Source organism: Amblyomma americanum, chromosome 3 (assembly GCF_052857255.1).
Source record: "Amblyomma americanum isolate KBUSLIRL-KWMA chromosome 3, ASM5285725v1, whole genome shotgun sequence".
In the NCBI taxonomy this organism is placed as follows: Eukaryota; Metazoa; Arthropoda; class Arachnida; order Ixodida; family Ixodidae; genus Amblyomma; species Amblyomma americanum.
In genome coordinates, this window is record NC_135499.1 from 223,044,597 (window position 1) to 223,070,609 (window position 26,013).

General features: G+C 45.7%; 2 protein-coding genes across 2 annotated transcripts; one reads left to right on the forward strand and one right to left on the reverse strand.

The window, feature by feature from the left end:
* Window positions 1-649: 649 nt before the first annotated feature.
* On the reverse strand, window positions 650-7,759 carry Fsn (F-box synaptic protein). Its single transcript, XM_077660184.1, has 3 exons — window positions 7,052-7,759; window positions 6,411-6,668; window positions 650-1,202 (listed from the first exon to the last, which is right to left on the reverse strand). The coding sequence occupies exons 1-2, from the start codon at window positions 7,643-7,645 to the stop codon at window positions 6,483-6,485; spliced, it is 780 nt and encodes a 259-aa protein (XP_077516310.1). The 5' UTR covers window positions 7,646-7,759; the 3' UTR covers window positions 650-1,202; window positions 6,411-6,482.
* Window positions 7,760-7,818: 59 nt separating this feature from the next.
* Window positions 7,819-25,620, forward strand: LOC144126187 (BRCA1-associated RING domain protein 1-like). Its single transcript, XM_077660183.1, has 11 exons — window positions 7,819-7,957; window positions 8,039-8,095; window positions 8,150-8,301; window positions 11,844-11,906; window positions 15,614-15,714; window positions 15,798-15,878; window positions 16,907-17,079; window positions 17,621-17,717; window positions 19,569-19,728; window positions 24,120-24,224; window positions 25,145-25,620. Exons 1-11 carry the CDS (start codon window positions 7,899-7,901, stop codon window positions 25,546-25,548), a joined length of 1,452 nt encoding a protein of 483 aa, XP_077516309.1. The 5' UTR covers window positions 7,819-7,898; the 3' UTR covers window positions 25,549-25,620.
* The last annotated feature ends 393 nt before the right edge of the window (window positions 25,621-26,013 follow it).

The following is a 26,013-nucleotide window of genomic DNA, read 5'->3' on the forward strand; positions in this document are numbered from 1 at the left end:
ACAGCACTTACCTTATTACTGCTTTCAGACTATGCATCACGCAAGCCGTTGCAATGCGCGGCTACCTTCTCAGCCCCCATTAATTTGTATGCACCTCGAAATGTTTCTGTAGAAAACAGCAAGCGACACTGCAAGGGATATCAGTGGCAGATCTGACACCACTGAATTCAGCACCCGAAGCATGCCTGCTGTCTCCAGCTTTGTCTGGACTGCTGGTCCCATGGGTCAAACGAGGCTCTTCAGGGTCTACCAGCGACTGATGTATCTCTGATGCCGTGGGTATGTTATGCTGGCAGGTGGCAAGTGCATAAAATTAAAATGTGATGCTAGACACATAGCACATCTCATTAGGCAGCTAATCCTATTTAAGTAGAATTACGTTCATGTCAGAATCCAGAGTCTTAGCTACCGTGCCTACTGTACAGACAGACAAAAAGCCGTTCAGCTGTGCATTTCAAAGTGACGGTTTACAGTTTATGGGGGTTTAACATCCCCAAGCTATGAGGGACGCTACAGTGAAGGCCTCCGGAAATTTCAACCACCAGGGGTTCTTTAACGTGCACTGACATCGCACAGTATACAGGCCTCTACAACTTCACCTCCATTGAAATTCGCATTTCAAAGTGAAATAAATACTCCAACCTATAAATGGAATGTTCAACACATTTATTTATTCACACAGGAAAATGACACCTCTGACTAGACACCTCTGGTTGCAGGTGCCACATCTACAGCTGGAGGTCCATGCATAGTGAATCTTAGTGCTGCAGCCACGCAACACACAAAACCAACAGGCACTCGCGCATCGGAAGTTCAGTCCCTGAGCACTAGAACCCCCCCCCCCCCCCCCCCCCCCCCCAAGCCAAGGCTATACTTTCAAAAGGATAGAACCTAGTGCCCTATACACATACTATATGGCTTGTCGGCCTGACATCTTTCATGCTGTAAAGTCACCCGTATGTGACTGGACCCCGGCTGGCTCAAAAGAAAGCTGCAAACAGCCGAGCTTCCTTCAAAGCACGTGCTCGCAGGCAAAAATGCTTTTTACACAGTGTCAACCAACGTGCACCTGCAGCCTGCTGTTGACTTCCAGGCCTAAATGAATAAGCAGGCTGGCGAGCTTTTCTGCGATAAATGCGGGCCACAGTGACGGGGCTCTGCCATCGCCACTGGCCACGGCTCCTTCCAGGAGTGGGCAGCACCTGCAACAGGCAGGCCTTTCTCAATGTGACGGCCTGCTCACCTCCTCAAATGGTGCATTCTAAGGGTTCTCAGGCAGTCATCCCTCATCTCTGCCACAAAACTGCTTGACAATCAATCATGCTGGCATCACCTTTTTGTAAATCAAAATAATCAATGAAACCAAAACTGACGTACTTATAAATCAACCACCGAAATGATACCCATTTCAAAGGAGCTTTCAGAAGTTTGATTTCAAAATAACAGATTAATTTACCATATACATTCAACTAAGGGCCATGCTCATGTATAGGCTGCTCCCCATCTGGAAATTTATAATCCAAAATAAAAATTCTGCAAAGAGCATAAATTTGCATAAATTTCCTTGCACAGCACTGATGCCAGATGAATGACAGCTGCCAGATAAATGATAGCTGCCCGCTGCTATCATTATTATCTTCTAGCATGCACCACTCTGCTGCTGCATAACATCAGATGTTTGCAAAGTGGGTGGCAACGGCCAACCTTAAGTGATGCCGGCAGGATGGCTACGAAGAGCATCACTTGAGCTCATCTGCTCGTAGATTTTGAATTCGCGACTTGCAGTGCCCCCGGATACTGTTGTTAAAAGCGTCGGTCAGGGCAACCCTGTGGTGGGTGTCAGATGGGGCGCATGCTGTGTGTGTGTATATTGTTTCATTTTGGACTCCACAGGTGAACTGAACTGTCAAACTGATAGCAGAACAAGGAGACGAGTCATAGCCACCACTGTCGACAGTTGCGGTCAGTTCACTTGGCGGTGTATAGGGACACTGTCGCAGAGCGGAGTATTCTGCGAAACGGGGAGGGGGAATCATTTGTTCATGCTCCCGATCACAGGCAATGCCACATGCGGGAAGGAAGGGGTCATCTTAGGCAGTGTTGCACCCTTTTGTCTTCAGTCAGCGGCGGCGCTGGTGGATGTGGAGGCCATCTTTTGCGGCGTTCTCTAATGGCTTACTGTCAATAGGTCAGTTCCTATGACAGCTTTGCAAATGACAAATGACCGCTCGTTAGCACGAGTCAATCTGAAGTGTGCATGTGAGGGTCCACAAGGTTTGAATGGTGACAACATAATAGGTCTGCTTCGAAGATGATTTTTCAACGGAATTGTGTTTACCATGTATGCTCTTTGAAGATGTAAATATGCCACGCACTCCTGGGAAAGTGAGGGTGTTTGCTAAGTTAGTGTGAGGAAAAGGAAACCCACTGAGATACCGAAAGTGGAGAATGTACAGTGTTGTGCGTTTTTATCGTGAACACTTTAAAAAATTTCCCCGCCTCAACCGCTGGCTCATTTGCCGTGAAACTGCACACAGAGCATGCATATTATGGTAACTTTTGTATCGTAGCAAGTTTCACAACGGTGCTTACTTAGTTGAGCCGTGCATGATGCGAAAACGTAATCGTCTACGTAGAGATCGGCAACCAAAACCCGCAGACGACGCTTTTTCGCTGAAGGGCGGCAGTGGCGCCATCTGTTTTGGGCAGTGGAAACCGTCACGACAAGGCCGCCGAGGCGAGCATTGCAAACAATATTCTTTAAAAGGTAAAGCCTCGTTAAATCATTTGTTCTGATATTTTTCCGCTTAATTAGTCGAAAATGTTGTAAGCGCTTCAGTAGAAGCAGACGAAACGACAGGAATGGCATATTCAAACGGCCCACGCTCCTTGCAACGCTCTCCTCGACGGCCTTGTCGTGACGCTTTGCGCTACCGCAAACAGATGGCGCCACTGCCGCCCTTCAGCAAAAAAGCGTCGTCTGCGGGTTTTGGTTGCCGATCTCTACGTAGACGATTATGTTTTCGCATCATGCACGGTTCAACTAAGTAAGTACCGTTGTCAAACTTCCTACGATACAAAAGTTACCATAATACGCAAGCTCTGTGTGCAGTTTCATCGCAAATGAGCCAGCGGTTGAGGCGGGGAAACTTTTGAAAGTCTTCACGATAAAAACGCACAATACTGTACATGGTCAATCAGTATTAGCTGGCAGGTATTGTCTTGTTACTAGAATCTTCGATATGCTGTGTCGTACTAACCCCAAGTTTCGACTGAACGAGTGATTGGGGATTTACCCAAATGGTTGTTGTACTCATTGAGGGCAGGGACACAGGAGTTAAAAGAAGTTGTTTTGCAGGGACCAGGGGCTAGCCTCGTCAGGTCACTCTACAATTCAGTCAACTGTAAATAGTTTTCTCCTTGTTGTATCTTCTGTTCCGTCTTACTTATTAAGTGTAACTAACCAGTTAACCTATCTTGATGTTGTGCCCAAGGAATGTGACTGAGCAAGATCGAACCTGCAAGACATCCTGCATCCTACGATCACCTTCAACACTGTTTCATGTCAACAACATCAAGAAAAGGGAAAATCACAACGCTGCACTATGTCAATATCGCTAAAAAGCCTAGTGCTATGCCTATGGTATGCTGAACGCCATTTGTGGAAGCTCCCCCTTTAGAGAATACGTGGGCTGCACAGATTAATATCCGTGCCACATGTGCACTAGAAATGAAGAAACTGCTTAATGTCTTAAGTTTGTTAATGCCATTAATCTAGGGGTTCGTGTTACACACCCAGATTTAATGTCACTTTATGCATGTCGCAATAATGACAAGCCTGCAAGCCAGTAAAATTTTGCCGGAATATAAACAGAACTACTGAGCACTGTGTCTTAGCAATGTTGTCTTAATGTACTATCAAAATAATTTTGCAGAGAATGCCCCTGTTCCTGATTGGCAAGTGGAAAATGTAGCCCTAAACTCGCACGTGAGCACACAAGCTGAGAATGTGTCAGAATGCCGGTCAAAATGCTGCCATTCGCATCAATAATACAGTATAAATGCCTCATGTAACTGAAACTCCCGAATAATCCATTTGCTACTAGACAGGAAGTAATTACTACCAAAGTTGCATGCTTTTCTGCATATGGAATGGGGATGAGAGTACGCACTTCTCAGGTGAATGAGTTGCGTTGAACTTAGTAAGTTGTGAATAGCAATAAAGCTAATGCCATTAAACTTGCTCATGTGGCACCATGGGAACACTGCCAAAACTTAAGGCAGTAAGCACTTACTGCCACTAAATTTGCTTTTGTGGCACAGGTATTAGTGGGAAGACCAACTAAAGCTGTTCACACAAATATTTATGTGACACTAAGAAGCACTGCAAGTAGGTCTAATATAAAGTTGGAGAGGAGACATTCTGAGAGCTCAGGGTGTAGTTGGGCATGGTAGCAGACTAGACACACCACTACAAGTTCTACTTGGACCGCCTTAATGACCCCCCTGCAAAATACTTCTAACTTTTCCTTTCCTGTGAGGCCAAAGCTAGATGGAACTAAAACTGTTCGACAGTTTGACCTCTTCCACATAGACATTAGCAGCATGCTGGGAGATATATGGTGAAACGCTGCTATCGTTCAGACCATAAATTTCCAATTTGTGTCCAATTATAAAGTCCAATTATTATACAATTTGAGCAATTCCAGCCATTAAAAACTGACCGACGATTACGTTTCTTGATAATGCAATTTTTGAGCGCAGCTGCGGTGGTATTTTAACGGCATGCGAACACACACGTTTTGTTGAACAGAAGTGGCTCTGGGTTTTGGCTTGGGCAGCTCGCACAGCGATCCGCTGCTGCCGAGCTTCTCTTCGCAAGAACGGATGGCGGTGCTTGGCACACTACTCTGACACCATCTGATAGCAGGTCCCCGCCATGGAGACGTCTCATGTGGCACTCCACTTTCCTCCTCATGCTTCCACTATACTCTCCTCCTCTGCTTCCTCCTCACATTCTTTTCACAATCACTCTCTTTCACCCTTCGCTGCGCTCTGCATTCGCTCTCTTTCATCCTCTGCTGCGCTCCTCGTTCGCTCGGTTATGCCAAGGCATGCTGCTCAACCTTAGAATGGCCACTTAACACCTGCACTCTAGAAAAAAAAAAAAAGAGAGCAGCTGTGGCCTAGCCTGATTCTTCATGCTCAAAACCGCAACATACTTGTGCACAGGAGAGGATAGCAGTAATTACTGTTCAAGATAAGAAAATGGTATGCTGCGTAAGATCAGTTCAAAAAGAAAAAAACATGACCAAAACTAACACAACGGCTGTTGAAAAACTTTGCAAGTGTTAAAACTGCAGGTACAGCATAACTAAACAAGGACACAAAAGGCACATACAAGATGCTGCCTGATTTGCATGTACCTTTTATGTCCTTTTAGCTGCACTGGTTTCATTTGTATCTTGCAATGAACTAGCCCAGACCGAAATTTTGACAGGACTGCAGGTGCCTGAGCATCTCCAGAACACTTGCAGTTCGTCCCCATCATGAGGCTGCCAGAAAATGGGATCCCCACTGCTGGACAGAATTTGACAGAGCACATACAAAGTGGAAAATAGAAGGCTTCAAGAGTTTGTTTGCTATCAAGCATTGCCGATGGGCCTTGAAATGCCCTTAAAAGAGATATCAAAGGGGTCATGACATGGTCGACCAACATATCGTGGTTTTAAGTTGCAGGTACTAGCCACAACATTGTTATGCATACTCAAAAAATAAATAGGGCTTTATGCATGCATATGAGCTAGAAATTGCAATTAGAAGTTATCAGCTCAAAGCCCCTCCCCCTGGCAGCGACAGCCATATTGAAGCAGCCTGAGAAGCCAGACAGAAAAGGCAAGGATAAGACAAGCCCTTGTCCTCCTGTCCAGACTTTCTCCCTTCATCCCTTTGCACCCCTAGCGCAAACAACAAACAACCCACTCCCCTGCGCTCACTACGTGCCGCCATGCGCAGTGCAGTCGCAAGCAAGCACATGACTGTCAGTCCCTGTTGTCATGGATCGCGAGCGTGCTAGTGTTGCCTTACTACCACCCAGTTCAGGAGAACTTAAAAATTCAATTACTAATTACTCCCTGCACCAAATGAGCTCATATTTTGCCCAACTGTTCTGATATGCATAGCAAGCAAAATGCAATAAACAGCTTGAGTCTGAAAAATGGTGTCATGACCACTTTAAATGCAGGGGAAGACCCTGCCAGGAAGCTGCAGCCAATCGTATAACCTCCATGTGAAGATATGACAGCTCCGCTGTGTCTGTCACACTGGTAAATTACGTGGAAAGGCACTGCCCGTGTGACAATGAACTGCACTGCACATGCAAGGTTTACATGATGAAATGGCAGCCTCACCATAACTGTCAATCAGGCAGATCAATGGTGATGAAAGTTCTCTGGACCGGTGCTCAGGCTTTTAGGACAGCATCAGCCATCAAGTGGGCGCCCCAGATACACCATGGAGACTTCAGTGTTGCCGTATACAGCCGAGATGGCCGGGTAGAGAGTCTTGTCAGGCAAACCCCTGAATGCCACCCCCAAAAACTGATAGTTGCGCTCGAAGGCCAGTGTGTTGTCCTCACAATCCAGGATCACTCGTAGTCGCTCGCCCACCTGGAGTGCGGTCAAAGTCACGCATTTAACACTACGAGAAAGAACATATGTTCTGACCCCATGCAAATTCTGCCCGATGGCTGCTGAAGAGGAGTGTGGGCACCAGTGAGCGTGAAACATCCACATATTCCATGTTTGCCGGTGCTATGCACAGATAGAGTACAAATTTATCAAGTTAGCCATGCAGAAAACACAATTTGAAACAGTGGTCGGTTGCACAGCATAACCACATACTCTCAGTGGTCTTTCAAGGCGGAATCAGCAGTGAAATGAACCCACAAGTGCACTCACACGGATAACAATTTTTTTTTTAGTTAATGCAATGGGCTTTCGCTTGCCGGGGCAGTGCACAGCGAAACGAGCAAAAATTCAGCAGACGGCACCTGGTACTTGGGAGCGTTGTTGAGCAGCGGGTAGTTGCCCTGGCTGTCGCCGTTGTGCAGCAGGTGGTTGTCCACCAGGTTCCAGCCCCACGAGTGCGCGTTGGAGCCAAGTAGCGCCACGTAGCCGGGGCACTGGACGGGCGCCTCGCGCGTCGCGATGCCCACCACGGCGACGGTGCCGAGCGGGCCCTCCCACCAAACCTCCCAGCAGTGGCGGCCCTCGGCGAAGCCCCGCTTGCCCTTGGCGGCATCTGTGCTCTGCGCCACAGGGTTGCGGTGTAGCGTGAAGCCGTTCGGCTTGATGTAGATGTTCCGCGAACACTCGCGCGGGTCCCACGCGTGGTAGAAGGCCCGAAGTTTGGCTTTGCTGCTGGGTACGCTCCACAGCAGGTCTGACTTGAGCGCCGCGTCGGCCAGCTTGCGCGAACAGTGTACCCGCCATACGTCGTTGTTCTCGTCGCTCAGCAGCGCGTGCCAGTACTTGCACACCAGCGCACAGTTACGCGCTGAGGTAAGGTCCAGGTAGCTGAAAATAAGCTCCAATACATTAGGCGGCAAGTTCGGCCACTTGGCAGCAGCCATGTTGTGGTGCATTATGACCGGAAAACGGCGCTGCCCAGAGGATGCTTGTGTTTAATTGGTTTAGCCCAGGGTCACTCCAGGGTGCACCGGGGTAACACTAGGTCCTCCTGTGCTCAGCATTACGCTGCCGCTTCAGGCGCACGATCAGGCGGGAGTCACCAGTTGCGCGCCAAAAATCCAAACTGCTGCCGGTGGCCCAAGTCACCTACACTGCATACGAAAACGAGCTAAAACACACAGAACGAACTGAGACCAACCGGAGATCATGCTGGCGACAAAGCGCGCCTTGGAGGAGCTGTTGTCACTTCTTAGGTGTGCGCAGTGGTGAGTACGTGATGGCATACATGCGCGGTGCTGTCTGACTTAGGCGCGCGTGCATTTTCCTCCATGCTGGCGTGCTTGCAGCGAGAGCCCACTGCAGGAGCCACACGTTGTCGGGCTATGCGGTCACACGGTGTGCAGGTAAGCCCTTCTCGTTGCAATGCCCTCCTGCTGTGACGACGACGCGCGACGCAGGCGCTGCATCGGCGGCCGCGACGCGTGCGGGGTCTGCGGCTCCCCGACCACCCAGCGGGAGCTTGGGCCGGACCCGCAGATGAGCGGCGTGCTCGCCTGCGCCACGAAGCTTGGGCAGCTGCTCGCGTCGGCCACCTCGCCCGGCAGTGAAGGTATACCCTTTCACTTGGCCACAGTGCTTTTCTCTACTACGCATGTGCGGCGAGCACTTGATATCTGATCATAGAAATATCTTCATGGGACGCCCGAGGTCTTGCGAATAGCTAGTTGCCTTCAACACGCCTTTTTTTTTTTTCCCCCTAGTAATTAGTGTGTGGTCAACACTAGTGGATTGAATGCATGGAAGCGAGAACTAGCTGAGGAGCAGTGGCAATGCACTTGTGTCAAATATGAGTGAATGCAACCTAGCCCTTCTATCGTACTACGTCTTCGTTACATAAAGATTGCAAGAAGCCTCCACATCAGGAGTGTGGTCACCAGTTAATTTACGCCGCGTGTCTCCAGGAGGCAGTGCTCCTAGGCTGTAGTGGCTTGCAGTGCATCGTTGTTATATTTACGAAATTAAGCCACGATAGGTCAGCATTTTGACATCTTAAGTTAGCGCAGTTAAATGAAGGTAGGGAGCATTTATCAAGTATGCAAGGAAATTGGCCAAGGCTTGTTGAAAGTTTCATGCTCAGTGAGAGGAGTATGCATCTGTGAACTAATGCTGTGAAAGAAATTGTGGTCAGTGGGCATGTATTTTTTTGTGTGCGTGTGTTGTTAATGTGCACTTCCACAAGGAAGTACATGGCATGGAGCACAAATTATCTGGCAGGAATATTTGTAGTACAGCTTCCCAATTACTGTGCTCCTCGGCAGCATAAGTGTTGACGTCAGTATAAAAAAATGCTTGAGTCTTTTCCCCGGGTGGCATCAAACATTAATATACAAAAGTTGTGCAAGTTGCATGCAGTTATGTTACCTGTTAGATTGAAACGTTGTGCAACGTTAGAAATGGACACATTATGTTTTTTATATCCTAAACAATGGCGTCATGCTCAAACCAAACTTATAATATTGAAGTTTGCTCTAAATTTTATATCATGTTGAACTCGTAACTGAAAAATGATAATACTAGTATATTTCGCAACACGGTGGCCTAGTAGATATATGGTGTGTAGCTGCTAAACCCAAGGCTAAAGGTTGGGATGCAGGCTTCTGCGTCCACATTTTAATGGATGTGAAGTGCAAAATACCTCTGTATGGGAATGCCATATGCTCGAAATTAGTCTAAATTCCTTCTACAATGTCTCTCATAGTCTATGTGCAGCTTCAGGACTTTAAACCCCACATACTACTACTAGTATACTTTAAGCGCTCTGTCCCAGAGCTTTCTCCACTGTTCATGCAGTAATAATGTTCTTCAAGTAACAGCCTTTGCTCTAACAACACCGCTTGTGCCACTGCGTGGTCCTTTCCGGAAGGAGCACACTGTGATAGGTGCCGCCGGTGCTCCAATCTGCTGGCCTGCGATACAGGGAGATGCAAACAACGCAAAAGCAAAAAGCGGAAAGACATGCCTCGTATCGTGCAATAGCAGGAAAAAGAAGTCTTATGTTGCCTATGGACAAGAAACTACAAAGGCTGTTGATTTTCTAGCTACGGCTTGGTAGTTAAGAGAGGCGTTCATGCACAGCAATTGTTTGACTTATTCTGGCGCCATATTGTTAGCTCACTAATTGCAGTCTGTGCCATGGCGTTCTGGAGGGTAAACTATACTTAAGAAATTCGCGTTGTCGCAGAGTACACTAGCGTGTAAAAGTCTAAAACAGCGCTGAAACCCTGCAGGAGAACAATGGTACCACTAAAAGTGCCATAACTCTATTTTGTTTCTTGTGGGACACTTTATGGTTCTGTTATAGTCATTGGTGCTATACTGCACGAAACGCACCAGTGCACCGGATTGGACCAGTGTAATTTGGTCACAGATCCAGTTATGCTGTGTCTAAGCACAACTGCAAAGAAATTGTTACTGCCTAGGAGAACCATGCAGAGAGTGGGCCTTCATTAATTATGTGGGCAAACTGTCCACGTGTTGCTGTTCGACTGCCCAGTACGTAATGGAGAGGTATAAATACCTTATAAATGTTTTGTAACTTACAATCGAGTATTTGCATCAGGAACATTCGTGAGAACGTTTTAGAGAAGCCTGAAGGTGGAGGCCTTTTTTGTTTGTTTTCTGCGCTTTCTGGGCATTGTGAAATACATGTAGCCTTCATTCGCAATAATATTAGAACATATTCTGAGAAATGTGCATAAATTTCCGGTTACCAGCTCAGCGATGTGTTGTGCCTTGTTAAGGACACCACACTTCCCTGGACAAGGATTTCCTTTCCGCCTTAAATGCATATTGCATCATGGCTGTATCCAAGCAGCACCTCTTCAAGAATGACAACAAAACCCAGTATGCTGACCTCTGCATGCTCTGGTTTCTGCAAAGCTGTGAGATAAACAGATATGAGCTCTAGTTTGCTATGCTGCTCCAGGCTACTTTAACAAGCTATTTTATGAGTGCAGCTCTCTTCGCCACGCTCATCATGCACAAGAACTGCGCGGACATAAATGGGGCATTAGCAAATGTACGAGCCGAATGGAAATATAAGTGCTTAAGACCATGAATATTACAGTCAGATTTCATTTAGATCAGCCGGACATCAATGCAAGGCCGTGCAAACTGCGGTTCGTTGGGCTACGAGCGCAACAGGCACAATTTGCGATCTTATTATCGAGTTATATTTTTCTTCTTTTGGAGAGATGAAATGAAAGTAACACCAATGTATCTGTTCTAATACAGGTCCAATCATTCTGCATATTACATCTAGTGTGGCAGGTCTTTTACAGTAGCTGTCTGAAGGAAGAGCGACACTGAGTTTGGTGTGTGCGTCGCTGCTTTGATGCTGCAGGACACTATGCGGCCAGCATACAATACTGCCTACCTTTCAACAACAGAAATCTGCATTTCTTTATTGAGAAAAAAAAATATTTGCAGTGAGTCCACTGGTCTTAGGGCACCTTACTCTATTGGACACGCATGTTTTTGCGACCAGCATAACTTGTGCCATGGCGCTCTTTGGCCAAAAGCTGCCCTTGCGCCATTAAAAAGCAAAATCATTAAATTAACAGAGCGTTGCAGTTAAATCATTTGGAATGTGCCTGCAAATGTGATTGTGCACATAGCAACAAAACTTTACTCATTATGCATTCACCACAAGCACCTGAAAAATCATTCATCATAACTGGGCACACTATCGTGAGGCCACGATATCAGTTTGAAAGTGTCTGTTGCATGTATTAGTTGTATTATATTGAAGTGTTCTAGCATAGCCCTCATTGACCCTTGCTCCTTCCAAACTGTCGATTGAAACATTCTGCTCTCACAGTTGGTGGGTGTGGTTCTGCAGGGTTACTTGACTGTTTTCGTGTAAGTTCTCATGTGTTGTTTATTTGCTTCCTATATGTTCAGATGAGGTTATGAAAGGATTACCGCAATGTTTATCTGTTACATTTGATTAACGTTAGGAAAAAAAGTGACATTAAGAACAATATGTTAGCGTTTGATTGAAACAAAGAGACATTATCAATATCTTCTGGCGCTGCCTGCATAGTTTTGCACAGTAATGAAGTTTGATGCTCTTTTGTTTTATTTTTTAAGGGCCTACAGCCAATGATGATGAGCCACCTGCTTCACCTGTGAATTGTGCTAAAAACGTTCAAGGTGAGCAAAAACTTTTAGAAAAAGGTGAGCTAGACACTTTTGTCAGGACTGCATATTACCTTAATTTTTACCGTCACACTTTAAGCCAGTACAGCTGTGCTTGCTGTGCTCAGTAATGATTGTTACTTGCAATGTACGAGCCTTTGTAGAGAGTAGCTGGCATTCACAACTGGTGGTTCCACCAGCACCGCACCCATCTCTCACCTTCCGAGTTGCCGTTTGTAATGCACAGCATGCAATGTGAAGTAGAGTAAAATACGGATCAGTTAGTGGAAAAGGGTGCATGCATGTTGGGCCTGCCAGTAATTTTTAAAAATAGACTTTTTGAGGTGTAAAGATCGCTTTTGCAGCACAGTAATAAGTGTGTTGGCAGCCGTCTGAAAACAGCTGAAACATTACACGCTAACTACAATACAGCTTAATTACGAAAAAAGTAGTTGGTAACACTGGGCTGTGGTCCATGGCGTTCTCTAGTACCCTGCGGACTAATCACACCAGTGGACAAAATCAGCTTTTTAATGTTTGAATATCAAACTAGCCAGAGGTATCAAAATTATTGACCTTATAGTTTTGTCTTCTGATTAGCTGCCTGTTTAGGTAACAAGAAAAGCCTTAACTCATATATGCCAAAACTTCAAAAATTTGAAAAAAATAAAGTATCTTTCAATATGAAACGTTTACTCCACTGCACAATTCAGAATCATTCTTTTATTGACAGAAGTATTTTTCTCAACACCGCCTTTTCGGCCATCCTATAATATAGGATGCTAGGCATATTCGCTACTTGTTACGTGTGGTAAAACTTCAAATATTTGACATCAACTTTAAAATCGCGTTTTTCATCACACGCGATGGTTTCCTTATCACAGCGTGCAACATTTATTTGTTTTTCTTAAAGTATTACAATGTAGTCGATGTTGAATTTAACAAATGGCGTTCAGAGAAGACTGAGAGATATTTCTGAATGTACAAAACGCACAAAATTGAACACATACAACACAACCTTTGCACAAGAGAAGTTTAGACCTTCTTGACCCTATGCTTTTTGGCTCAAGCTTTTTCACAATAAACTTTTAGAGTTACTGTGCAAAAAATCAGTGGCCTACGTGTAGGGCGCTAGGCATATACGGGCTAACAACAGGCTACTTTTCTGTCGCGAAGGAATTCTGTCTGGCAGTCCTGAATGTAGGCCGAGCTTCACTGCAGAGTTAATTGCATCTCACCATAGTAAGCTCGTTAACTATCCTCTGTTTCATGCATTGCAGTCAACGCTGCTAAAGTTAGCACGCCTGTTCGCGCAGTCTAATTCCGCACCCAAAGATTAGTTCACATAAAACCAAAGTGAACACAGGCATATTTCATTGCTACAGATCGCAAGTACCGTGACTAGCAAACTCCTGTGCTTTGTTTTACCTCTTGCCACATTTTCGTCCTGTGACTCATAGAGACTTTGAGAACTAAGAATGACACGTGGCGATATAATATCGGGCTGGTGGGGCAAATCGCTCTGACTCCATCTGTGCCTAAAAAGTAGTTCATACTCAGCTTAAAGTATAGCCAGAGGGCCTGAACGCTGAGCGCCTCACAGCTTCGACCGTGATTCCCTATGCCGGCACTTTGTTTTACATCGGTCTTTGTTTCCGTCCAAACACTCACCAAGGCTTCAAGAATTAATTGGAAGGCCCATATTGGCGGAGCAATATGGTTTTGCGGGCACACTACATCCGCAGTCTGAAATGTATGAAGTGGACTATAAGTTCTATTAACTTTTTAACTATTATTGTAAGGTATATTTAAGTACCCGGTCGCAGTTGGTGATTTTTATCTTGTAGTTAGTTATTGCAGTGCATTGAAGGACTCTGGTAATAGCTATACTACAACCTTTCTCTGTAAAGTTCCGAGACTGAGTCCATTAAAAAGAATGCGTTTAACATTGAAATCGTTTGTGCAGCACCCCTTCGAAATAGTCTCTCTTGCAGTCTATACGCACCTTCCAACGCTTCTTGAGGCCTTGGAAACAGTTTGAAAACGCTTCTTTTGGCAGGGCTGTCAGCTCCTTTGTCGTGGCGTCTTGAATGGCTTCTATGCTCCCCATCCAGTGACCTTTTAGGGCTCTCTTCACACAAGGAAACAGGAAAAAATCGCATGGGGAGAGGTCAGGTGAGTATGGCGGATGGGGAAGTACTGTAATGCTGTGCTTGGCGAGAAATTTTGTGACATTGAGAGCAGTGTGCAGCCTTGCGTTATCGTGGAGAAGGCTCCATTGTCAAGATGCCCATAAGTCAGGGTAATGGCGCCGAATTGCATCAAGCATATGTTGGAGCGCGCGGATATAAAACTCCTGGTTCACTGTCTGCCCTTGTGGGACGAACTCATGATGTATGACACCTCTGGCATCGAAAAAAACTATCAGCATCGTCTTTGTTTTGGTCTTCTGTCGCCGCACCCTTGTCGACGCCGGAGAGCTTGTGGACCGGCATTCGGTGCTCTGCCTCTTTGTTTGAGGATTGTATTGAAAACACAATGTTTTGTCTTCAGCAATGATGCTGTCGACGAATGCAGCATTCTTCTCTGCCTCGGAGAGCAAATCAGCGCTTGCTGATTCCCGTGTGTCCTTCTGGTCCTGTGTGAGGGAGTGCGACACAAGTCTGGCATTCAGCTTTCATTTCCCCAAGTTCTCACGCAAAATTTGGTGGCATGTTGTCTTACTAATGTCGATAGTATCTGATAGCATGCGGACTGTAATGGTGCGTTCTTGTTGCACGATTTCCCTGATCCGAGCCACGCTATTTTCATTCCGTGAGGTTGAAGGGCGCCCCTGCCTTGTGTCGACTTCCACCGACGTTTTCCCCGAAACAAACCTCTTGTGCCACTCGAAAACTCGCGCCCGTGATAATGTCTCGTTGCCGTAAGCGTCACATAGGAGCTCATACGCCTGTGTGGCTCTCTTGCCAAGCTTCACACAGAATTTTGTTTACACGCTGTTATAGGTGGACGTCCATCTCGCCACATTCACTCACAGTAGAATGCGCAGACCACGAGTGACAACGTATTTTTCTACATGTAGAGCCATATAGCGGCTGCCACAGCAATTAACACAAATAGCTCAGGTTAGCCCGAAAAGATGGCGCTACACATATGCACCAACATTTGTTTTGGTGAATCATTTCTAGAGAAGAAAATAAATCAGTCTCGAAACTTTACGAACAAAGGTTGTAGATTTTAAATTTTGAAATTGCAATTATTCTCAGCACTGTGGCTCAAAATTTTTGGCCATCTCACTCATGTTTTGATAACCGTATGTCTTTGGAGCATGCATAGCTACTCCCACCAGTACAAGTCTGCGTGGCTTGCATGCCACGTGACTTTCCGTGTATCCTGCCTGTGCAGTGATGCTCGCAGCTGCTCGCTACTCTAGCTCAGATGAATGTGATGTATAAGGCCACTGTGGCCTGTGTTGAGTCTTTCAGTGCCATCCAGAGCTGCTAGATGGAGATGAGGAATCAGGAGTCAATGTGCTGAACAGACGGCATCTACTATGTTGCTGAGTTTCTCTGGCTTGTGTAGGCCAAATGTAACACAAAGTAGTTGACCAAGAGTGAATGTGTATGATATATGATTGAAGAGGCCTGAAGGAAGGGGTAACCACATGCTTGTTCCTACTGTGCGAGGTCCAGTGCCCAGACGGTGTCTCTCGGTGCACGCAGGAGAGGTGCATTTGAGCAAAGCCTTGCCCACTGCCTCGAGGAAAGTGGCCGAGAGGCGCAACCGCATGGGTGAAACCCCGCTGCAGGTGGCTGCCATCAAGGTGCGGACCATTTTCTAAATGCTCCTCCTTTCAGGCAGGCTGTGGTCTGTTCTGCAACCTGGGAAAGCTCTTGCCCATTGCAGGGGGATGCAGCCCGGGTGAAGGCCCTCCTCAGTGCGGGTGCCAATCCCAATGTCCGCGACAATGCTGGCTGGACACCTCTGGTGAGGTCACATTCATGTTTGCTGTGTTAGCAGTAAGTACTTTATTGGCGAAAAACCCATTGTCTGTGTGTGAAACCTCCATCCTCCAACACCTCTAGTAGGCAGGCATCCTCAGTAGGTGCAGCTCTGGCAACAAACCGGTAAAAATGCATCCCCCACCCACCCACATTCACCCTCCAACAGGCCTCCAACCTCCAGAAACCTCACCCACCGTAAGCCCACACAGCAGCGCAATGAAAAAGCGATGGAGAAATCAAATTCAAAGTCCCCTCTGCCGCTGTCACTGTGAAACATTTTTGGACAGTGTTGGCTGGTACAAATAATCCTTCAGTGTATTCTCTTATTGTGCACTAGCATGTGCGTGCCTTTCAGATGCTGTGTGGCAATGTAGGCTGGTATTCTAGCAAATCGTACAACTGGGCAAAACTGTAGGTAAAAAAGAGCAATACATAAGATGGGGACAAAAAGAAAGCACCTGTGCTATTAGTCTCCTTTTGTCCCCATTTGTGTCATGCTCTTTTTTTACCCAAACCACAAGAGCAAAGAATGGCAGGATGAGTGCCATCCTGCGGCTAATTTTATTCGAAATAAAAAATGTGCGCGCATGCCCCATATGCAGTGGTGACAGCTGTGTGATCACAAATGACGAGTCTTTCTTGTTACATCACCTCGGCTGAAGCTGCAATTTTCATAGCATTAATGATTATATTGCAGAAGTGGATGTTGCAAAAATGATTGCTATATGCTAAAGATTTATATTATGTGAAATAGTTTGTTGCCGATCATCACATAATATAAATTAATTTCTTTGTCCTTAGTGTCAAGAAACAGTTCTCAGATGAGAATTACCCTTGGGCACCATAGAAATTCCAGGGAATCTCTCGTGATGACAAAGTGATTGTTCGGGGCCTTTTCAGGTGCTGCGCTCGGTAGCAAAGTGGAATGCTAGGAGATGTTGGTCGCCAGCTCCTGATGAGTTTGCAAGTGCTGCCATTGGCGGAGTGTTGTAATTGACTGAATCTGCGCAGCACGAGGCCTCGAGCCAGGGGGCCCTGGAGGTGGTGCGGCTGCTGATTGCGGCCGGGGCCTGTGTCAATGCAGCGGGACCGGACGGCATCACCCCGCTGCATGACGCCGTGCTGAGCAACGTGCCTGATGTTGTGCTGCTGCTCCGCAGTGCAGGGGCCAATGCCGATGCCAGGTGTGTTGTTGCTTGCATACTATCATTCTGGCATAGAGAGGCTTGCAAGCCAAGGCTCCAAAAGGTAGGAGCCAGCACATTTTGTATAACTCTGTAAGCCCTACTTGGCACATGTCATTGTCACAACGGTGCAAAAGACAAAGAAGAAAAGGCAAGACGGCATAGCGCACATATAAAAACCTGGAAAATGGGCAGTGTACATACCTCTGAAGGACAGGCTTCAGTTTGTTTTTTTGTCTCTTCTTCTTTGATCGTTGTCTTTTGCATTGTTGTAACAATGTCAAGTTCCAGTCAACCTGCCCAACTGTCTATCCTTCAATTGCAGAAGTTGCTAGAAACATGAGATGTTGCATTCCTTGACCGCAGCGGATGCTTAGGCGCACAGGGCCTGCAAGCTTTGATGTGTTCTACTAATTTCTGATGCATGCCTCATGAGATGTCTTCGCTCTCCCAGAATGACTCTGAGCAGCGTTCTGCCTAACTGCTGTTGTGGGCCACGCCTTCATTGTTTTGCTGCTCCATGTTTTTGCTGCTGCCGCAGTGCCAATGATGGCCGCACACCTGGCTCACTGGCCCAGAATGAGCTGATGCGGGCTGCTCTCCGGTCACCTGCTGCTCCAGCCGCAGCCCAGCCCCTGGTGAGCACCCCTTCTGTGTCACTGTGACAGTGCATTTATTTATTTAAGCATATTGGTATGTTGCGAGGCCAGCTGTCTTCTTGGAGCCACTCTAGAGGAGGATTGCTATCTGCCACTCACTGTATGTCCTTTTTACTGAGAACAGTGTTTGGGCAAGCTAGAGAGTAATATATGGAAGCAGCTATGCCCTTCAAGAGTTCGGGTGTGCCTGGTTTAGGGAATCCTTCGGCGGCCATGATTGGCTCACTGCTTTTGTGTCAAGTGCTGCTTTCACAGGAAACACCATTGAAATGGGAAAGCAACGTAGCAGGTGACATGGAGTATAGTGTTGCTAGGTTTTTGCATGCCATCCACTCGACTTGCATGAAGCTACCATGTGCACGTGCATGGCAACCCATGATAGAAATATGTACGTTTGGTCAAAGATTGCACATGTTGCCCGTGCCACACATGCAACATCTGCAGTCCCCAGAGGAGAGGCAGGCTTATGGTGTGATCAAGAACAGCATTGCCTGGCACTGCTTTGGGTTAATCCACTGGCTGTCTAAAGAAAAGAGGACTCATATTTTTATTAACAGAATAGTGTTCCTGCTGCGTTCTTCAATTGGTCTGGCACATAAAATATCACAAAAATGACATACAGTGGAGCCTGCTTATAACAAATGATTGCAGTGCTGCCTTCAAAATACGCATTAGGGCAATGGCAATACGTCTCAGATACAATGAACAACTTAGGCCTTACCACTCCCTTATAGCAAACAAGGAGGCACCACAAACTTTCCCCCAAGTTGAAGAGGTCGTGCTTCCAGCAAGCACGGAGATCGAAGAGAATCTCACAGCCCTCGCGACATTGATCCGGGATTGAGATATAATTAACAGAAAAGACAGCATCTAGAATGACCTTTAGATATCTACTGGTTTCTGGGCGCCGTTCACAACATTTTGTGCAGGCAAAGTACATTTTCTTGGAGATATCTTTTCGGTTCGACATTGGATTTAACCAAATCTACAAAATCTGCTCATTGTGTATCAATCCGGTGAAATTGGGTTTTACCTCAAAACAAAGCAGTTTACATATACTGTGTATCTCATTGCATAACATCCTGTGAAAATGCCACCTGAGCAACCTTTGTAGTTTTTGATTGTCTGTTTGTTTTATGAAGAATGTTGTCTAGAAAAAGAAACTCCTGTAGAAGATGCATACACAAACTAGTGCGCTGATTTCTGTGCGGAATGCAATGATGGAAGTCGAAATTTGGAATTGTCCTAGTGTCTCTCATCCGACCCACTGCAAATGGGCAATACACCCCACAAGTTCACATTGTCAGAAGAAAAGTTAAGGGGTTGCCATCGTGGGAACGTCGGAACAAACTGAGCTGGTCCTGAGCAGAGCTGGTGTATGATTGCAGTACAGCTCGGCAATTTTTTTAGTACTATGACGGGTGGGGGGGGGGGGGGGGGGGGGTTATTCACATTCACAGTGTTTCACGAAGGACCACAGTAATGAAATGGATGGCCAGTTGCAGCGTGTCATTCACAGTGTTTCACGAAGGACCACAGTAATGAAATGGATGGCCAGCTGCAGCGTGTCGGATTTTGTGCTGACGCTACACTACACTCCGTTTGTCTGCGTGACACTGCAACTGGCAAGTGTTCTGTGTGCATGTGTGTCATCTGGCCTGTTTCTTCACTGCAGTCCTGCATGGGATGCTGTGTAACTGCCTGGTCGAGGCTCCCGTGACATTACTAAAAAAAAATTGAAGAGTTGTACATCTCTCCGGGCACAGCTTGAGTTTAACTCATAAACAATGTGGTCTCTTGCGAGTTTTGCAGTCGGGACTGTGTTTGCAGGTAGCGTCTTCCACAGAGAGTGGCTGCAGTGGTGGTGGTGGTGGTGGTGGCGGACCGGTGCTGCTGCTGGCCTCTGGCCTCGACGAGGCCCAGTGCCAGGCATTGGCCCAGTGCGCACGGCTGCTGGGGGGCAGCTGCGCCACTTCCTTCTCCCGCCAAGGTGACGGTTGACAGCATCACAGATGGGAGAAGCACAGAGTGGTGCACACTCCACAAACCAAAACATTAATTACGAAAAGGGAAGACAAAAAATGTGAAAAGTTGCCCAGTGCACACACTGAGATGCCAAAAAAGGAAGAGGAAAAAAACGCATAAGGCGCCATACCAGTCAAGATATACAAACTGTTTTTCATGCAACATAGTGCTACAACCATAAACTGCAAGGTGCAACCGCAGGTTGCTACAGCCCTACAGTGTGCAGCCAAATGAGATGACTTTCAATGGCAAGCCAGTGCTTGTGGTGTGTGTCCTCTGCTCTGTGCTGTTCCCATTATGCTTTTGGGAGGTCCACCAGAGAGTGTATTCTTTTCTTGTACTATCTGTAAAATGATCTATGTTAGATGATTAAGCATCTAACTTGCTCTGTAATCAGCACCACCCCACAAAAGATTTCATGACATAGGATCACCTTGTGCTGTCTGGCTTTTGATAGCTGGAGCGTTGCACAGAAGAGACTAGAACAAGGCACTTTTGAGCAATGACATGTAGTGACACAGCATTTCTTGCTGAGTGCCGTGTCGCTAAGTGTGTCACATGGTTAGTAGTTCCTGATGGGCCACTAACTGTTTCTGGAGACCCTACATAAATTGTCTTGGAACCATGGAATTAAGATTAGCAAGTGCTGCATGTAGCTCAAGGCTTGTGCCTAGAACACAGAAACTTCGAGTTGAGGAGCTGTCAGCTACATGTGCAGCACTATGGGGGAGGTCAGCTTCGTTTAGTCATGCACCAAATATAATTTACCAAGAGCTACTTGCACGACAGCAAGATAGAAAATTTCAGCATTTTTCTTTTTTTCAAATAACTCCATTAGTGGCGCACGTGCTGCACTTCTTTCAAATATTTGTTATCTAGCTGAAAAATCACCTGAAAACTTTACAATGGCAGAATTTCTCCCTACGAGTTCAAAATGCGCACTATTGAGTTATAGCCCCTTCACTGATCAGGACATGTGGCTTGCTATGAAAAATCTGGGTCGGCATGATATAATGATTCCTTCCCGAATCGATTCCATTTTAGAATTTCCCATTCATCGCCATTGGCCGAGTGACGCCGCACCCTGGGCTTCAGCCAATAACCAAGAGCAAACATGGGGCTTGGCGCCACCTCAGCCAATGGTGAAAGGCGGGAAAATCGAAAATCGCATGGAATCGGTTTGGGCATTATATTATACTACCTCTGGGTTTTGAATGGCCATGCCATGTTGTGTTGCTTTTTTAAAATGAAAAAAAAAAAAGAAGAAAAACCAATAAGCGCTAATCTTATGATTGGAGCTGTCACACAATGAAAAAAAAAACAATTTATGATGGGGCATTGCATGTTAAAACGGGAATGAAAAATCAATAAAAAAGTGCTGGAAACAATAACGAAAAAAGTGCATTACTGTCAGCCCTAGAGATAAAAAGGACAGACGCAGGAGGCTGTTATGCAGGAATAAAAATCCCCCGATGCTGTCCCTATACTCTGTTTCATAAATAGCAGACAACGTTGTGGAGACTGCGGAAGTCATGCGTTTGCGAAACCATTTTACTCCGCCACCTTTCATTCATTCTTCTCGAAACACAGGTGAGTGTGGTTGAAAACAAAGGGCAATGTAAAATGATGTGGCAGCATTGAAAATTACAGTCGAAGCTGTGAGGCGCTCACGGTTTGGGCCCTCTGGCCATAATTTCCTCTGAGTGTGAATTACTTTTTAGGCATGAATTGAGTAGCAGTGATTAGCCCTACCAACCACGTATCTTACTGCCACATGTAATTCTTGCTTCTCAAAGTCTTTATGAATCGGAGGACAAAAATGTGGCAAGGCGTAAAACGGAGTCCAGGAGGTACCAGTCAGGGTGCTTAAGGTTTGTTGCAACGAAATATGCTTGTGTTTACTTTGGTTGTATGGCGAACTACCTACTTTTTGGGCACGGACTTAGCCTGCATGAACAGGGGCGCTAACTTTGGCAGCGTTGACTGCTATGTATGAAACTGAGTATAGTGCACTTTGTGGGTGTGGAATGCCAATGTGTCATGCTGAAAAATGTGTAATGCCATCTTCAGTGGTTGTGCACTGAGTGAATAAATATGCTGTGAGCTTGTATCATTCCACGCGAAAGGAGACGCGCCAATTTCTTGACATACTTTAAATTTTGCTGAAAAAACTTATCAGTTCAGACAAGCCCAAATAGAAGTCTTTTTGAATAAAAAAAAAACATCTTTTTCTCCAAATATCATGCTTCAAAGTTTAAAAAATTGCCTTATTTCGGGTATTTTTAGAAAATTATTGTTCAGGAACCATTCCTTGCTGCAAAAGTTTGTCTCGGCATTTAGTTGGGTGTTGAGATGCCCTGTCGTGCCTCAAAAGGTGAATCAAGGATGATGCCATTTTGGTTCAGAATAGGAGCTCTGAATAGGAGAAAATTTCAAGGTTTCCGCTTTTCTTTTAATTTTTGAAGTGAATTTGGAATCTTAAATATGGAACGGAACTTTTTTGCAGTGTTGTCTGAAACCTTGTGATAGCATTGTTTCATAGCATTGAAAACTGCCTTTGCAATGTTCTGTAATTTACTTGCAGATGTCTTAATTTCTACAAAAACGGCCACTTTGAGTGCCAAAAAATGCTGTGTGGGCAGCGGCACATGACAAAACAAAAATAGCCAAATGGTCTTAAGTAAAAAGTTTAAAAATGTGGCTTTTGTTGTCGGCGAGAAATTATTTTTTTAAAAAGGAGTTGCATCGGTGTCGTGACCAGGCACCTAACGGACTGTGGCAAAGTATGGCAGCAACTGTTACGGCCGAGAGAAACATGGTCCCTCAATGGCATTCAGTTAGCAGATGGTGTCTACTATTTCATTGGTAATCAGAGGAGGCATAATCTTCCACCCGAGTTTGAAAAGGCAGGTGTTGCTCTGTCAGCCTGGGTTGTCTAATCATTCCTACAGCAAGCAAAATGACCCTCCTAGTCATTCGGCACCTTAATGTTCCTTTAATTTGCAAGCTGTTCAGGTCATAAACGAAACTGTGTCTGGTGCAATGCTGCATGGTCAGTGTGTCTGGACTATATATTCATGTAAAAAAAAAAAAGACGTTATCATACAAGCATTTCACCCTCACTTTAATATGTGCTGTATGTTGTGCAGCGTGCATATATAGGGTGTGCCATTTAACTGAATACAAATTTCATGTTAGGCTTTTCATTTGCTGTGCACCGTGGCATTGGAAGTTGAATTATCTGGTCAGCCAACGCCTTAATTGGTTGAAGTGTAAACAATAGATGCTTATTTATCTAACACGTTCAGACTACCTTTTAAATTGTGCGGTTAGGTCAAAACTACAGTGAATATAACATGGCACTCTGTATACCGTAAGCATTCAGCCCAAACATAATTTTTAATAATAATTGAGATGGTCATATCGCTCCATTGGGCTATCTTACCACAAAATGCTCAATGCTGATGGCTGCTACTAACGCTATGAGTGAGACCGGAAGTAAAGACCGTGTTTTACCCCACCGTAGTAGATGCTGGCGCCGCATCCATTCGACTCCTTTTTAAAAAATGGTTTCTCTTCAACAACAAAAAGTAATTTTCCAATTTTTTAATATGCGAAACTGATTAAATGGCTTGACCATTTGGCTATTTTTGTTTTTTTCGTGTGCTGTTCCTCATAAGCCTTTTACAGTCCACAATGTCGCAGTTTTCGCAGAAATTGAGATAGTATTTGCAAATAAATTAAAGAACAGCGTAAAGGCAATTTTTAACTTGAATGAAAACAAAGCTATTACAAAGTTTCAGACAACACAGCAAAAGAAATTCTGTCCCAAAATTTAGACTCCAAATTTACATTAAAAAAAGCTGGAAACATTTAAAATATTCTCCTTTTCTGCAGTTCTATTTTGAACCAAAATGGCATCATCCACAGTTCATCTTTTGGGCACGACAGATAGGGCATCTTGTCTACGTGTTGCAAAAAAATTTTGCAGTGAGGAACGGTTCCTGAACAATAATTTTCCAAAAATACTCAGATAAAGCCAATTTCTTAAACTTTGGAGCATGACATTTGGAGATCTTTTTTCTTCAAAACAAGGCCTCTACACTTCTATTTGGACTTGTCTTAACTGATAAGAATTTTTTTCAGCCAAATCTAAAATATAAAAAAATTGACATGTCTCCTTTCGCATGGAATGACCCATGAGTAATATTTTAAGTAGTATTTGCCGAAGTCATATTGTAGGATTGCAACACGACTTGGGCAAGCTTAATATTTATACATTGATTCATTTTGCCACGTTGTGGCTGGTACTTGAAGCGTTCACTATGAGTGGCCACATGAACTTCCCTTTTGCAGTGAGCCACTTGGTTGTGACCTGTGACAAGCAGGGCAACTGCTGCCAGAGGACTCTGAAAGTGCTCAGCGCTATGGTGGCTGGAACCTGGATCGTCAACTTCTCGTGTAAGTCAACCCTCCACCATCTCACAAAGCTAAAATGGTGCTTGCCTTCCTTGAAAGAGCCTTTTATAAGTTTTTGAGACTAAATGTAAATTCACAGAAATGCCCAGGAAAGATTTCTAGTCACCAGATCGGTCATGATTGGTCATCGGTCATGACTGTGAGGAACCTTCAGAGATTTGCTGCTGCACACCGTGAATGCAGTGGATTGGCGGCACCACCTTTGCTTGTCCTAGTGATCTATTTTATGCTTTCTTCTGCTGAATTGTATTAACCTTCTTCTTTTGTTTGCTGTTATTGTGGCTAATATTATTGCTTAATTGGCAGAAGAAAGAGAGAAGATGGTTGTTTGAAGCGCAAACTTCAGAAAAAGGCAGAAAGGGGGCTTCGTCTTCGTGGATGAAAACAAGCAGTTGTATGGTGTGTAGGTTTAATGTACCAAAGCTGTGCATAGTCTCCGAGATACACCACAATGGAAGGCTCTGGAATAATTTCGACCACCTGCAGTTCTCCGATGTGCACCGATATTGCACAGCACTTGGGCGTTTTTGCATGAAGGCAAGTCCCCGTGTTGAAATGCTGTTCAGTGCACTGCTGCTGTAGTGCAGCTAAGCACCTGATGCTGCGGTCCGTACTGACAGCGCAGGAATGAACAAGGAGCAGGAGGAATTCCACCATCTGTGCCTTCTCTCTGCCGGGGCCATAATGATGACACACACCTCTTTGTTCAGACAGTACTGCACTGCTGCATCCCGCAGGATGGTGGCATTTTTTCCTGTGAGCACTGAACACTTCTGCAGTTCACACAGTGCTTCTAGTGTCCCTCCTCTACACACAATAAAGTAAACTAGCTGTATGCTAATGTTTTGGATGTTGGCGAAACCGGTGGTGTGCCAGGCAGAACATGCACTTGTGCACCGCAGGGGTGGAAGAGTGCCTGCAGCGGGGTGTCCGTGCCGACGAGGCTGCACACGAAGCCCAGGGTGTGCGACAACACCCCAACAGTGGGGCTCCTCAGCGCGCACGCCTCAGTGGCGGTGGCACCCTGTTCAGCAGCTACAGTGTGGTCCTGCAAGGCCCCTTTGCGCGGGGGCCCTCACGTGACGAACTGGCCACCCTGCTCACTCTGGGTGGCGCCCAGCTGCTCGCCCGAGTGCCCCCCAGCGGCCACGACCAGCAGACTGTGCTAGTAGTTACCGACCAACCTCATGCATCTGCCACGAATCGTTCCAGTGCAGCAGTGCTGGTAGAGCCTTCCTGGGTGCTCGACAGCATCTCACGCTTCGAGCTTGCCCCACTACCTCTAGCGCAACTGGAGGAGGCCTGAGGATTGTTCAGAGTTTGTGTACCAGAGGACGTTAGGAGATTTGAATTAAACATGTTTTCATTAGCCACTATAGCTAGGACTAGATGGCTTCACATCTATGTGCATCTCAATCATTCTCTTTTAAACACCTCAACCTACCGGCCAGTTTGTAACTTGGGCCGGGGACATACTTCAGTAACTCACATTGGTAATAACTTGCAGCGGCATACCTGTAACATCTGCCATTTCACAGGTTTCAATGGGCAACATGCTGCATTTTATGGGTAAGCTGCCCATCAGAATTTCCCATGTTATAGCTCATACATAAAACAAAAGTTAATGTGCCAGCTTCACTATAACTTTCCAGCTAAAAACATGAACATTAAATTTTGCAGATGATGGTGCCTGCTTACTTGTTTATGCTTGATATTTAGTTTGAGGAAATGCTGACATAAGCATTTCTAGAAGTTATAACCTGGAGCTACC

Coding starts and splice junctions, on each gene's coding strand:
- Fsn (XM_077660184.1), bottom strand. CDS start 7,645: ATGCACCACAACATGGCTGCTGCCAAGTGGCCGAACTTGCCGCCTAAT. Junction 6,669..7,051: donor ACAACGCTCCCAAGTACCAG/GTGCCGTCTGCT, acceptor ACCGCACTCCAG/GTGGGCGAGCGACTACGAGT.
- LOC144126187 (XM_077660183.1), top strand. CDS start 7,899: ATGCTGGCGACAAAGCGCGCCTTGGAGGAGCTGTTGTCACTTCTTAGG. Junction 15,879..16,906: donor ATGCTGGCTGGACACCTCTG/GTGAGGTCACAT, acceptor GAATCTGCGCAG/CACGAGGCCTCGAGCCAGGG. Junction 24,225..25,144: donor CTGGATCGTCAACTTCTCGT/GTAAGTCAACCC, acceptor TGTGCACCGCAG/GGGTGGAAGAGTGCCTGCAG.